At 37.1% G+C, this 15120-nt stretch overlaps 1 protein-coding gene across 5 annotated transcripts in view; it reads right to left on the bottom strand.

Moving 5' to 3' along the window:
- GRM8 (glutamate metabotropic receptor 8) overlaps positions 1-15120 on the bottom strand; it is a 325188-nt gene that overhangs the window by 256287 nt on the left and 53781 nt on the right. For all 5 annotated transcript variants that reach the window (XM_027679190.1, XM_027679195.1, XM_027679193.1 and 2 more), the window contains one exon: positions 2165-2381. In XM_027679190.1, the coding sequence (XP_027534991.1) occupies positions 2165-2381 (217 nt within the window). The remainder of the gene's footprint in view (positions 1-2164; positions 2382-15120) is intronic.

A 15120-nucleotide genomic window follows, 5' to 3' on the forward strand; every position in this document is an offset into this window, starting at 1 on the left:
ACTCTAAGAGTATCTTCCAATACACTCCTAGTCCTTCTGAGGAAGGAAGATTTTGCAGTATTCCTCATTCCAAGTCCATCTGGGTTAAACATGGAAATATTATCTAGTACCTAAGCCAGCATAAACAACTGTCAAATACCACACAACTCATTCTTTCATTTAAACAGAAATCTCAGAAAAATTTTCTAAATAGGTCTGCATCCAGTCTATGATATTTTCACCTAGATCATAATTCCCAGATTCCCTCAGGAGAATATTGTATGTGACAGTTGAGATAGCACTACAAAATTCAAGAGACGTGACATATCAACTGCTTTTTCTTCAGCTATGAGCTATTATCCTGTCAAAGAAAATTATTAGATGGCTTTGACAGTATTTGTTCCTGACAATTCTGCACTGGCTATCAATCTTGTCCCTGTGGTTACATACGATTTACCTGATTATTTACTTGAACATTTCTCTAGAAAATAAAAATTACTTGTCTGTCCTGCCTCCCTCTGCTTTCCTTCTTTAGAACCATTAGATTCTCTGGTACCCACAATAGTTGGTAAGTTGCTGTGAGCACAGAGGTTGCTAAAATCAAGTGTTCTAGTAGAAAACATAAATCATAAGGGGGGGGAAGATAAATCAAACCACAAATCATGATTTATTGTGCTTCTTAGTATTACACAGACCTTGTAATGTTTAGGACACCCATTCACGATTTTAACTGCTTTGGATTCATAATCCTGTTAAAAATATTTATTTAATCCTATTCATGTTAATTATTTATCAAATGACAATGGTCTTTTTTATTCTAGGATCCAATTGACATAAACTCAAGTCATTGTTGAATCAGAGGTGTTGTTGTTGCACCCCTTGGAAGATGTCTCATATTCCTGGATATGGGAAACAGTAAAAAGTCCTGAACACTCTATTTCATTTGTTTGCTTTCAGAACTCAGCAGAACTAGCTGTGTTGCAGATTGTTTCAAGAAAAAGTGATTTTTCAGCCAATAAACTACTCAGTGAGGGTCTGGGGAAGCCAATCTATTTGCAATAGACAAACCATCTCTTTGAGATATGAACTGTGAAAGAATTATCCATGCCTTAGTCAGCTTTGTCTCTCCCATGAAGACACCTAGGATCTGACAGTACTGCTTAGAAACTAGAAAAAGAGTATTTAGTGGTTAAACTACCAAGCATATTATATATACGGGTTCCCTAGTGGCATGAATCACTGTGGTGTTGTCCTACTGCCAGATTGTTGTGAGTAATCACTTACCTTTGTGATTCAAGCATAAGTACTTGAAACACACGTGTGCCTTCCTGTACAATTGCGATGGTCTTTGTATTCACATGCAGTTATTGAAAGTGGGAGATACTATCGTATTTTCTCACCCAACCTGATTTATAAGAACCAGATTTCATATCTACATGCCCTGAAAGTCAAATCCAGTAGATTAATCTGGGCTTTCTGAGGAAGGACAGGAAGACTGTCTGCAGAGGTTTTTTGGTGTGTCATTTAACTCTGCACTTAGTGAAAGACCAAGTCCACCCTCTTTTAAACCACCTGCTACTCATCATCTTATTACTTGCTATCCAAAACCTTCTGCTCCTGAGAAACAGCCATTTTCTTCAGGCCAGAAATAACTATAGTGTGACAAAAATAAAAAAACAAAAGGATCAAAGGGATCTAAATATACTTCTCATAATAATGCCTGTATTTGTACAGAACATTTCATCATGAAAGAAAAAGAACAAGGTTATGTCTTTTATTTCAGAGGATTTTTTTGTTGTTTTAAAAATTCATCAAAATTAAAATCCCTAGATTTATCAGTGCTGGAACATGGAAAAAGCTCTCACTGGATTACAATTTTCCTAAGCTAAATCAATCACATCTCCTCAAATCTGGTTGTAATTCAGCTGGTGGTTGCTTTTTGCCCCTAACTCATCAAGGAACTCCTCTTTTCCAGAAGGGGCAAGCAACACACCTTTTTTTCCTCTCTTCTTAAATTACTGCCAGAACTGTCACCTTGGCAGATGCGCGGAAGCAAAATCACCCACTTGAGTCCAGGTAACACAGCCATGGGTGTTCTGATCGCACTGCATAGATCCAAGCAGAACTCAGTGATGCTCTGCAACTCAGCAGCTGTAAATACAAAACCTGGTAAAGATACACTCACCAATTTCTCTGGAGATCTGGGTGAACGCCTCCACACCACTCTCTCCATAGTTGCCTTCAGAAGCCAGTGTCGAGACGTAGTTCCACCCAAGGGCTGTCACGATGTCCACCATGGCCTGTGCTTGGTAGGAGTCCGGCGGGACCACTCGAGAGAAGTAGTCATACCTGGTGTTATCGCTCAGTTCTGGAGCTGTAGATGCATAGCTGATTTGAGGTATCTGCAAATAGAATGACAAGTCATTCAAGCTAATCTAGTAACATTTTACACTATATACTTCTATGTTTGAAAGGCTCAAAATAGATTATGCACAGGCATTGTGCAGAACCAAGTATTTTGTTTTAATTATATCAGCTGATCAGAAAGCGTCTCAGATTTTGTATGTCAGTCAAGCCTTATTGTATAACACTCTCACCAAGAAATAATGAATTCAGTCTTGCTCCAGATGTCATGATTCTTGACATGTAAGTGTTACAACTTCTCTTTTGATCCTGGCTCTGATAGAAACAAGTGAAGAAAAAACAAAAGGGGGGTAAGGGGGAAATCTTACTATTACTACAGAAGATGAAAAGGTCAGTTATTATGACTGTGATTCTTAAAAATGCTACACTTACTTTTGACAAGTAAAATGTGGATTATTTCCACTTCATGGTTTTCTTTACTTATGTACTTATGTACATGCACATGTATGTTCCCATTTTATTACCATTTTTAAAGCTTTCTCTTGATTTTTCAAGCTTTCTCTAGATTTCTCATATTCCAATTTTAATATGGCATTGTACATTGTTTAAGAATATGAAGGCTATGTATTTAATAGCAAAAGCTATTTGACAAAAAAAAAACCTGAAAAAATTACCTGTCTGTGACATACATATAGAGGAGGAGAAAGCTTACAAGGATGGTAAACTTTGTAGAAAACACCTCAATATTCTTAGCAGAAACAAACCTAAATAACTGAAAAAAATTTTAAAATAAATTTTTAGTCTCTTAGAAAAAAAAAACAAACCAAACAATTAGGACAGTTTTCTGGTAACTCATCTTAAATAAATGGTTCAGCAATGTCCAGAAAAAATTGTCTGTAAGAAATACTCAATTATTATGAAGCATATTTTGGTGCAAGAAAATTAAATTAACATTTATGCTAACTTAAAAGGGGAATTATTTCTACTTCAAAATGGTAAAACTGATGAAATAGTCATTAGCTTGAAATGAAAGATACTCCAAATATTACATTGCATTTGTGATCTATATTAATAATAGGTGCTTAATTCATGTCTCACAAAACATGAAATAATCTTCGAGAAAGCAGTCTGAATGGAGTTACTAAATTGATTCTGCTGAGAGCCAAATTTAGCACCCCAGGCAACAGATGATCTTGTAAATGCTCACTGTCCTATTAGATGCTATAGTAGAAGATTTCAGTCCAACCACTACCTCCAGCACAGTGTTTCCTCGTCAGTACAAACTAAAAAAGGGATTTGGGGCAAATGTAAGGGATTCGAAGAGTCTGGTCATTAACCATACTTGCAAAGACAGTGTAGACTGTTACAGCCCGAAAAAACAGTTTGTTGCCTTAGGGGTGGCAAAATCACTGCTCAGTCAGAAAAAACCAAAATAAATTCTTATGTATCTTGGTTGTATTCTTCTTTAACAAATTTTCTACATATGGAAAAGCCTCAGAATAAATAATCTGAAATGTTTTTATAATAACGACCAGAGAGAACAGGAAAAAAAAGGAGAGGAAAGATCACAGAAAAAGTTATATTTCGTGGAAATCAATATTCCTAACATAGCAAAGATACACTAGGTAAAAATAAAGGATAAATTGTTCTTACAAAACTTGCCTTGTATAAATTCCCTTTCTTTCACAAAGTGTTTAAACATCTTTATCTCTTTCCAGACAAGAGATTTTTGGCATGTAATAACACGATTATGCGTATGTAGGGCACATATCTTTCCCTTTCTAAACTTCCTCTGTTACTCTCTAAACCAGTTGATTTTGTTACATATGGAAAAAAATAAAGACATCTTTTGTGATTTTGCTCATTTTACTCCTTGGTGTTTCACAAATACTATGGCATCATTGCTGAAACTTACTTCAACAATAATGTCAATAAAATCAACACCAGTAAGAAATCTTTTAGATGGACACTTTGGCATTGAATATCTTGAAGCCCAGACTACAGACTTATATCCATTAACTTTTTCAGTTCCCATTTCTCTTCAGGTATCAGATGAATAACAAATCCTAGGTATGTTCTTGTAGGAGAGTCGTTGGTTCAACCACAGCAATGAGACATTTCAGATCAATAAAGATATTATATGTACTATGAATATCACTTATTTGAGGGCTTGGAATATGCAAAAAGAGATGCTACTTTCCTACTTTTCAGTTCTTTGCAGTTCAACTTCTTCCCTAGAGTTATTTATAGTAACAGTGGAAGAAAACAGAACGTGAATACAGTCCAAAACCAATACCCTGAAATCACCGGGCACAACAGTATGCTTAAACCACCACCATTTTGTAACTTCTGCCAACTTTTCAATAACAGGAAAGAACAATACACTACGTAAAAGTAGGGAGTAAGACACTCTCTAAATAGCAAGCCAACCCTAAGTCTTCAGGAAAAAAGGATTCTTGCATTGAAATACGTAATTATTTTTCTTATTTCTTTTTGTATATATCCCTCATGGTTAAAAATAGCATGACATTCAAGAATTTTCTCCCCAAAATTGCAGATCTCCCACCCAGAAATGCCTCATTGATTTCTTTTTTTGAAAGCATTTTATGCAAAAGCAAACAGAAACTTCCTTCCTTGCCTGCTTTTAAACGTACATTTGTATACAGGGTAGCTCTGAAAAATAGCTTTAAAATTTGAGGATTTGGGGTAGTTACACAGGAAGTGAAAAGATTCAGAATGAAACTCAAAGAAATTGTTTGGCATGAAGACACGTTGTTTGGATTTAGTGGTTCAATAATCCATGAATAAAAAATATATAAATTAAAATGTAACAACTTTAGTTATGGACTGTAAGTTTAATAAAGCATTTTGCATGACCCCATGTACATTTTACAAGATAGAGCATAATGCTGCCTAAGCAAGGGAACTGTTATGCTCTATCAATTCAGTAATATGTGTTTTTAAAACTCCCTAAATACAGACTGTATTTATACTTTAAGTTCCACTGGCCCCTTGAGACATAAATTTGCAATTTGAAAGAGATCTGTAAAGGAGTTTTATATTTCTCATTTTAGATTTCTCAGTCTAAGTTTTCTAAATTAAATACCATACTTGTAACATTTACGTTGTACCTAAGTGATATATATCACTGCTAATAGTGTATTTCCTTCTCTTTTGGGGAAAAGAAAATCAATTATATAACCACATTTGAATCAGTTCTCGCACAACAGCTGTCACATTCACTGACAATTGCTAAAAGCATTCCTGTTTGAATGCTCATTGATACAATTTTTCTATTCTTTCCTGCCTTATGGTTTGGCCACTTCCTCGCATTAACCTATAAACTGCTGATAAACTCTCAACTTCTAGTGGGAGACTTGAACTCTCTGAAATTATTATACAGAGGAATTCATAGAAACCTTATTTTTATTACTTTTAAACCTTAAGCCATCTATTTAAAAAAAAATCCTAGTGTAATTTTTTGAAGCAATATCTTGCTTTAGTTACATACTGGTCTTAATCCTGATACATACTGAACTACTGCTGAAACTACCAGTGATCCAGCGATCCCTTGTTCCATTAATCTAAGTCAGTTGTGGCTTCATCTCATTCTATTATTCACTCACTGGCATAAAAAAAAAAAAAAAGATTCTGCATGCTTAAAAAATAAAATAATTTGGAGAAAACCCAAAAAAAAATACAGAAACAAACAAACAAAACACAAAAAAAAAATCCAAAAACAACTGCTAAGCAGAGCACCTAATCCTTCAAGATACATTCAAACCAAAATCTACAGTAAAGAAGAGTCTCTTTTTCCTGGATTTTCCTATATATATCTAATGTAAAATCTGTCTCTAAAATGTCCACTTCCCAAAGAATTAGAGGATGGAGCAGATACTTTCAGAACTGACTGTCCACAAGCATGACTGTGGCAGCTCTTCAAAGGGAGAACTACATCTGTACAAGGTATCCACCAAGCATTATTACAAAACAGACTTGTACTCTCTTATGAAGAAGGTGTGGACAACTTCAGGAGTGCCAAAGGCAGCTAATGTAACTTTTGATTTATTCCAGCCAAGTGGTAAACCACTTTCAGTTCCTCTTACACTGAAAACAAAAGCCACCCACTGTTCCTCAATTCAGGACTATTCATAGAGAAGCATTACCCTGGATATGTCTGATGGGTCCAATGCTGGGATCCAAACCCAAAAACATAGAAGAGTTGAACTTAGGATGGCAGAGAAAGCAATGTGACCTAGTTGTGCCCTTCCAGTAGAGTGTCTTCACTACAGGAGCCATCTCTTAGTAGGCTTTCTCTTCAATTACATACTGTCCAAGTTTTGGGCAAAAGTTCACTAGAACCCTTTTTATTGAGCTTTCAAATCCATTTGCATGCTACATTTGTCATTGTAAAGCATCAGCTGGACATTTCAAATGCCATCTTCCTTTATACAGTCTTTCAGCTGAAAACACGATTTAGGAACAGAACAGCAGACAGTGAAATGAGCTAAGCTCATAAGAAAAAAGACCTGGGAAAGGAATCACCAGTAATTTTGAACATTACAAATTATGAGTTATACTCACAGCAGTAACTATGCTGTACAGTCACATAGAGTAATGGGCTTAAATTACTCACATCTTCAGTTTCACTACCCACTCAGTCCTATCACTACTAACTTTAACATATCAGCTAGTATCTTATTTCTCTTTTCTATTCTCTAATCACTAAGCAATTATTTTTTTAGGAATATTAGCAATAGCACATTAAAAATAGTAATAATTGCAGCTAAAAAATTGCAGTCAATAAACTTTAAGTTAATGATTTGTCAATATCAACTGGCATTTTACCACCAAGTAACAAAGCTTGCAAAGGAGTAAAAGTACTTGAAATAAAATTTAACTGTGGAAACATGTTTTGAACTTGATGATTTTTTTGAATTTTAAATGTCTATTATTAATCATTAATGGCCCTCTCTTTTCAAGATTTTTATTCCCTCTTCTGTACAACAAGAAAGAGTTATTTTTGAGTACAAAAAATTCACAGCAGTGAAATGAATCCTCAGGGCCTAGATACTGAACAGTTACTGGAGGAGAGCTGAGGTCACCATACTTTAGCTACTAGTGACATTTGTAAATCCCATCAGCCAGAACACTACCTTAGTCTGCTTTCGCTTCTGAAAAATGTGTCAGTCTGTAGCACTGTAATGCCAAAGTCATTCAGGGAGGACATTCAAGATTCAAAAGAGTTTGATGAAGCTTAATAATATCTTATTCTATATCAAATAATACTAAAAATGTCCTTTTTTGTACTAACTATAGGAGGAAATGTAATGCACCCTGGAACGGTCCATTTCGGTCCACTGACAATAAAGAGAGCCTGGGAGATTAATTCAACTGTTCTACACATACCACATAGAACAATACTGTAAACAGCTACATGTCTTCCATCAAATCTCTCAATCCCACTCATTTTGGCTACACATGGCTATTAAAGCACCTTATGTTCAACTACCTCCTACAATGCCTTCATCCTTCCACCTGTGACAAAAACTGGATAGGTCACTCGTGCCATCACTAGGACCTCGTTTCATTCATTTCAGAATAAACCAACATCAAATCACCCTGTGAAAATGTAACACATTAAGATTCAGTAATGCTTTTGGAGATGTGAGATGCCCCATTTAATGCTCAGAGCAGCTGAACAGGGTGACACCTTGCCAACTCCACCAGTTACAAACCACCTGTGCTAGCGCTGATGTCATGGAAAAGTTTCAACATATGAAGTTTTCTGATTCAGCCTCTTTCCATGGATTTTAGCATGAGGAGGAGCAACCTACAATAATACATTATATTTTAAACACAGGTAGTTCTAAGCTATATCCATCATTTAGATGAATACACTTGATGCTCTGTATGTTAAGGACACTCAGCTACAGTATTTATCATGTGTCCAGCATTCATGTTGTTCAGGAATTACCACAGATTTCCATCTCTCCTCAAAAATAAGTTCGTATCAGCTAGAGTAAAAACAAGAAAAAACAGATATGCTTTTGACCCAGATGAATACAGTTTAAAATTCATTTAGTTCAAAAAAAGTTTAGTAGAATTTAAAAGCTTTAGAAACTGAAAGAACAAAAGTATAATCTGAAAGCTGTCATTAGCTGATTTCACTTGGTAGGCAGGATTTCTTTTAAACCTATTTGAATTATTCCAAGTCATTCTATTTGCAGTAAATATCATAGTGGTTTCTGTCAAGGATGCTTGCAATTGATACACCTAATGATGAGGAGGTAATGATAGATTCCTTCAAATCTTTTGAAAGTTCCCTATATGTTTGGATGGGTTTTGTGTAAAGATATGGGTTTTGTGACAAAATGCAGCACAGCTGTCACTATTTTTTGCCCAAAAACACAGGGAAGTGATCCATAACACCTAAATGCCTCTGATTTGGGATGGGTAAACTATGTTACTCTTCTCTTCCATTAGTCTTTCACTGGCTTTACTTCTTTTGCCAGTTACCTTCTGAAGACATATTCCTGAACAGAATACAACTTCAACTCTCTGCAATGATCTTTTCATGAAAAGACATAGCTGAGAATCAGTGCAGCTGTGTTTGTTGCCAACAAAATTATTTCTGCAATCATCATAAGTTGGTCTGGTATGTGAAAAATTGCACATACAGATGCAATCATTAGCCCTGTGAAAATATGGAGGCAAAATCAAATATGCAAATCCTCTCTCATTACTGATTTTCTCTTTTTTTTTTTCTCCACTACAAACACACTAATTATCTGTCATACTTATTTCTGAGGTTATTGCTGGTGGTCAAACGGACTAACAACTACAGTACTCTGAATAAAATGAATTACCCTATAAAAAGTAATTTTTTTCTAGTTAATACATGTAATTGCATAGTATCAGATTATGGGCTGAAAAACTATTAAATCTCCATTGCATTGCATTCTATCCTCACTTGCCAGAAAGCGTCTTTCACAAAGTCTAATGAGATATGCTACAGCAAGCGTATTTCAGTTTATGACCTCCTCTGCTGCCCTTGTAGAACAGGATGCAACAAATAAAGAATGTGTATAATATAAAGTATGAAATATAAAGTGTTCGAATTTAAGAAGGAGCTTCCTTCCAGTGGGTTGGAGTAGGTCAGGGACTCATTAGAAGTCATTACCTTTAATTACACACAAGGGATACCATAGAAAATAATAATAATACAAAACCCCAGCCTCAAATCCCACAATAGATGCAACATGTACAAAACAAATTCACCACTCCAGAAAGTCTGGGATGCACTTTAGGGCAAAATATTAAAAGGAAATTTATGCATTATGAACATTTTTACAGCTGGAGCACATCTTGTCCCACTGTGCAACACTGTGTAACTCCAGGAAGATGAGAATCCATCTAAAGACAGCTTGAACTGTCATCAATGTTCTGTGAAAGAGTCTATTGATAAATGTTTAACAATGGCATTTACTCAGTATGGGAGTTCTATTCCAGTATTTCCACATCATTTTAAATCCTGGAGTTTGCTCTCTGCAAACCAACTACGTTAAGCAGTTGCACATTAAATTTTCCAACATCTGTAGGCAGCCTCTTTCTAAATATTTTAAGCCCAGCTGAGGTCCAGGCACTGAATCATAAACTGAAGAAGCAGCAGATCAAATGAGTAATATTCATACTGAGATCACCAGGAGGGGGGATGGAGGGAACCTTGAGCTTGCAAATGGCTGTTAGCTCTTCCTTCACAGAATCTTATGTTCTCCAATCATCAGATCAAACGGGAAGCCAAGGATGGCCAGATAGCCTTAGGGACTTCTTAAACTATTAAAATTCTCTTTCTACTTTTTGGGAAAACTCACACTCAATTACGTGTATCAATATGTTAGACTTATGTCAGCCTCTGCTAAGCATAGTGTGAACTCTGATATTTCAAAGCTTTTCTAGTTCTATTTTCCTCATTAGAGCTTGTCATGTCAGTGTCTGAAACTCTAACCTCCTTTGATGAGTTTGAGAAAAATACACAAAAATGTATTAGTCTGAACTAGGAAAGTGAACTTTTTATTATTATTCAGCAGTAACAAATTTACCTAGTAGCTCATGAAGTACTCCTCAGTCCAAAACAGTTTTCCTTTACATTCATTTAATGATTAGTACCATAGAGAACAAAGCAAGCAACTTCAGAGACTCACCCATGGGGACACGCAGTTGTCCGCAGGAATTTTTCTGATTACAGAGACCATCACTAAGGAAGGAAGGAAGTATGAGATACTGGAAGAAATTGGAAAGCATTGTTACAGAGTGCCCAGGGAAGCGGTGGAGTCACCACCCCTGCAGGTGTTCAAGAAACAACAACGTGGCACTTAGTGCTGCGGTCTAGTTGACAAGGTGGTGATCGGTCAAAGATTGGACTCTGTGACCTTGGAGGTCTTTTCCAACCTTAATGATCCTGTGATTTTTGTGAAGAGGAGAGTGTTCTCAGCAGAATGCAAGACAGATGCTGTGCTTAAGGGACAGCTCTGAACTTTGCATTCACTTTTTACCACAGCGAGGCCACTTCGGCTTACACTACTGGCTGAGCAGTAGTACTACCCTTTTGCTACCCATGCTCCCAGCTTAACATCATGAGATACAAGTGACTGAAAAATATCATGAGGAGGAAGAGTAAATTCTGTATTGTTGACGGCTCTCTCCACAGTTGTGGACAGCGTGAATATACGTAAACAGGACTCAGCTGGCCAGACACATATGTCCAGTGTTTTGTGGGTGCTTTCACATGTTTAGAGTATGCCGCCTACACTTCAGCTATAGCCCAGAAAGCCCAGCTTTCCATTAATCTCTCTGCCCCACGCTAATGGCTTCGATACCTCGTATCAGAGTGCATTAAGGAAATCCCTGTGATTCACCACAGCTATGGATTCCTTCTGCAGCACAGACAGTTCATATAGGATTATAAAGCATCATTTAAACCCATGTATTACAGACTCGAAAGAAGAAAAATTAAAAGTATCGCTTTTTTGTATATTGAGATGATTTTTCTTTGATTCTTAAAACAATCAGGCTTGACAATTAAACAATTTTACCTTGAGTTTTTAGCCTTATAAGTTACAACTAAACATTAGGCAGTGTCTAGTCATTTCCAAAAAAGTTCAGTATTTCCTGTATTACCACAGTGAAATGTTAAGTCCAGTTGCTACCAGTAGAAAAGTTGAAGAAAAAAGAAAAATATTTCCAATCGAAAGATTGCAAGTCATTTATGAACTAATCTCTAGGGACAAGGGTGTGAAATACAAGCCTTCCTTTCTATTCAAAATATACTTTAGTTTAGGTATAGTAGGGTGGTTGTAGAAAAAAAAGACATCCTCCTCCACATGGTTCCTGAACACCACAGGGAAATATCTCCTCTTTTCCATCATTACCAGATTTCCATTATGATTTCTGACTTGAACACTATGTTTTATCACTATGTTGATCCATGGATTATCTTAGCTAAAACATCATGGCAAATAGAGAGACAAAAACCCAGGATACTGGTGTGAGAGCACAGCACTGTATTTACAAAGTAGGATTGTGTTAGGTTGTCACTGGTTTGAAGACTCTCTGAAACATCGCCTACAGAATTTCAGAAAGCTGTGAAAACCAGCATGAACTGGACAAGTATATTGGAAATGGAAGGGTTTACAGGGGATGGTGAGATGGAGGGGGGCAAAAACAAAACAAAAATACTGACTACATCAATAATGTGAAAAAGTGATATCAAACAAAAGGAATAACCTATTGTCTAATGGGGCCAGAGTCTGGAATCTTCCAAAGTGCATCCTGGCTAAGATGGGCCTAATCTTACTTATCTCTTTTGGAAATCCCAGTTTTGCAACATAGAAAAGCGAATGTAACTGCATTATCTACCATTTGGGGATTGTCCACAAGAATAACTATCCAGTCCTAGTGCAGAAAAAAAAGAAGCTTTGTAATATGGGCTCAGAAGTACATTGTACAAAGCACATAAGTATGCCTGATCCTCTCCCTACACCAAAAAGCTATACTGAAACCTGCATGTCCAAGCACATGCAGCGACTCAGTACCCACCATTTCCACCAAGGTATCCTGCAGGCAGCCTTTGGGATCTTCATGAAGGCCATGGTCCTTTGGAGGCTGCTCCGCAGCCAAAAAGTCAGAACAGCACAAGCTGCTAAGAGTCTTTCTAACTCTTAGAAGACCAAAGAACCAGTCAGACCAAAGAATACTAAAAAAATTAGAGGTTAAGGGGGGGAAATAGCTCTTTACCTAGCATCCATAAAATACCCACAATAATACTTGGTATCAAATAGAAGGCAAAATAATCACCTTTCACAACTACTTATATTTAATAAATTCTGTCATTTCGATAGGATCAGTACAGACTTACAAATCATAACACACACAAATGGATCACAACACAAGGAGGTTGTGCCTATGGTCAGGCATATCAAAGATACCCTTGAAGTCTGAACTTATCCACCATATACTTTGACCCTGTCAGCAGTCATGAGAAAAGTTTCCAAAAAGTAATGATTGTCCTGAAAGTCAGGAATTACAGGTGAAATTATTATATTTCTATATAAAAGTATTTTTACATGTGTATCATATACATACACATATGCACACACGTATGTTGGGCCCCTTTTCTTTCCTTTCTGACGGAGTAGTTAGTGGTTCATACTTGCCCATTTGGGAGGCTACACAAATTTTGTTTCTAAGCTGATATGGTTACTGACTCAAATTGAACAAGATGAGCTTTAGGAAAAGCACAGCTTAAAGGGAATAAGCTCACTTGAGGAAACAGAAATCTTGCAGAGGTTTCTTACCTGTACAGCAGTATATTCTTAGCTTCTCCATTTAAAGGAGATAATTAGAATATGGAGGAAATGTTTTTTAAAACAGTTCAATGCTATTTCTTATTGAACCTATTTCCTATGTACATGTACTTTTCCCTGAAATTTCCCCCCTTTCTTCCTATATCTCATACTTACTTTCTCTCCTCAGACATTTCAACAACCTATAGCTCCCTTCTGCTCTCTTCTTGATGTTCTCTCTTTCCTCTATGTGTATATCTTCTTCCCAGTTATCCCTTTTTCTTCACACCTGTTTCCTCTACCTCTTCTCACTCCCTCTTCCTCAACAACAACTTACCTGAACTCAGAAGGAGGAGTAGACAGTGGCTGGTTCCTAAATAGTGACTTAGGTTTCTCAGTTCCAGCTTTGCTTCTCTCTTTTGGCAGCCCATGCTCAGAGATACTTGGTGCTTCCACTTAGCCCTGTGGAAAGGGCAAAGGGGAAGTCCTCTCCTATGAAATACGGCTGGACAGGGTCAACCCTCACTCTTGTCTACTGAGTAAGGCTTCCTTCCCTGTAATAGGCATTTTTGCTCTCTGACTGCATTGGGAAAACATTCACAAAGTCAGCAAAAGTAGTATTTGATGTAGGAAAAAAGCCTATATTGGATGAGCATTTCTGCAAATTCTCCTTTTCCCTATTTTTATTCATTGCAATTTAAGTACAAATCAGTTTACTGTTATCACCACCATACAGCCTTGTTTGAGTGTGTTAGCCTTAGCCTTGCTGGGTAGTGCAATGGAGATTTCCTCCCTAGCTGTGACTCTCCAATATCTCTAAGTCCAAATACAGAATGATATATGTCTTTTTGAAGGTTCTTAAAAGTCCTCCTCAGTTAGCTTGATCCTGCAAGTCTGGCCCCACCATCAACATCTTACTTCAGCAGCTCAGCAGGATGATGAAAGAAGAGGGTCTGAGGAGCTTTCAGTAAGTTCATAAAGCTCCCCCACTCAATTTTTTTCCCATTTCAGCAATCCCAGTAACACCTCATATTTCTGACAGGATGTCAGTAGTCAGAGGCAGAGTTTACTGACAACCACTTTCCAATGCCCTGAGAAGCAGCTCCCCTGCCTGCCTTCCCACCTGCAGGGATCAGCTCACCTTTGCTATGCAGCACAGTCAGGCAGTGCTTCAGTTGGCAGCCAAGGGAGCCTTGGCCCCAGGGTGCCACACAAGCCTTTGCTTTCAACTAAAAGGGGTGAAATGCTCATGCCAGCCCATAATATATTTCACAGAATTCAGGGTCTTTCTTTAGGTAGAATAAGAAACCAATTGGTTCTGTTCTGACCAAATATTGGGAGCTTTAACACACTTCAACTGTTTTTTCCTATGACTGATAAAAAACACGTGTTTTTAAACCCAGCTTTAGTACAGGTGTTTCAAAGAGAACCCCAAGCTTATCTGACAGCTTCTGTATGCAGTGCATCAGCGCACTGATCGGTAGTCTTTGGAAATCTCCTCTCGTATACTGCGCACAAATGATTTGTATTAGGAACTAGAGTACCACTGTAACACTTCTGAATACTATAGCAGCTTTTGATGAGTGAACATCTTTTATTTTGAAATTGTCCTCCCTCAGTCTGTTGCTGCATATGTTAAAAGACCCCATCAAAAGCAAAATTACACTAAACTAGATTTTAAAGTGTCAAGTGCATTGAATAAACATTGGAGACATCAAAAGCCTGAGTGGATGCTCCTGATGACAAGTGGTGTGGGAATGCCAGCCTGTGCTGAGCCTGATACAATTCCATTTCTATCTACTTACTGAAATTGCTTCACAAATATATTTCTGCATATCAGTGTCACCTATCCAGTTCCAGGCACTGGAAGAATTGGTTTAAAATTGCCAACTGAAAGATATCAACACGTTTTTTTTCCATGGAGTATCAATGT

Source organism: Neopelma chrysocephalum, unplaced genomic scaffold (assembly GCF_003984885.1).
Source record: "Neopelma chrysocephalum unplaced genomic scaffold, ASM398488v2 Primary Assembly neopelma1_45, whole genome shotgun sequence".
Classification (NCBI taxonomy): Eukaryota; Metazoa; Chordata; class Aves; order Passeriformes; family Pipridae; genus Neopelma; species Neopelma chrysocephalum.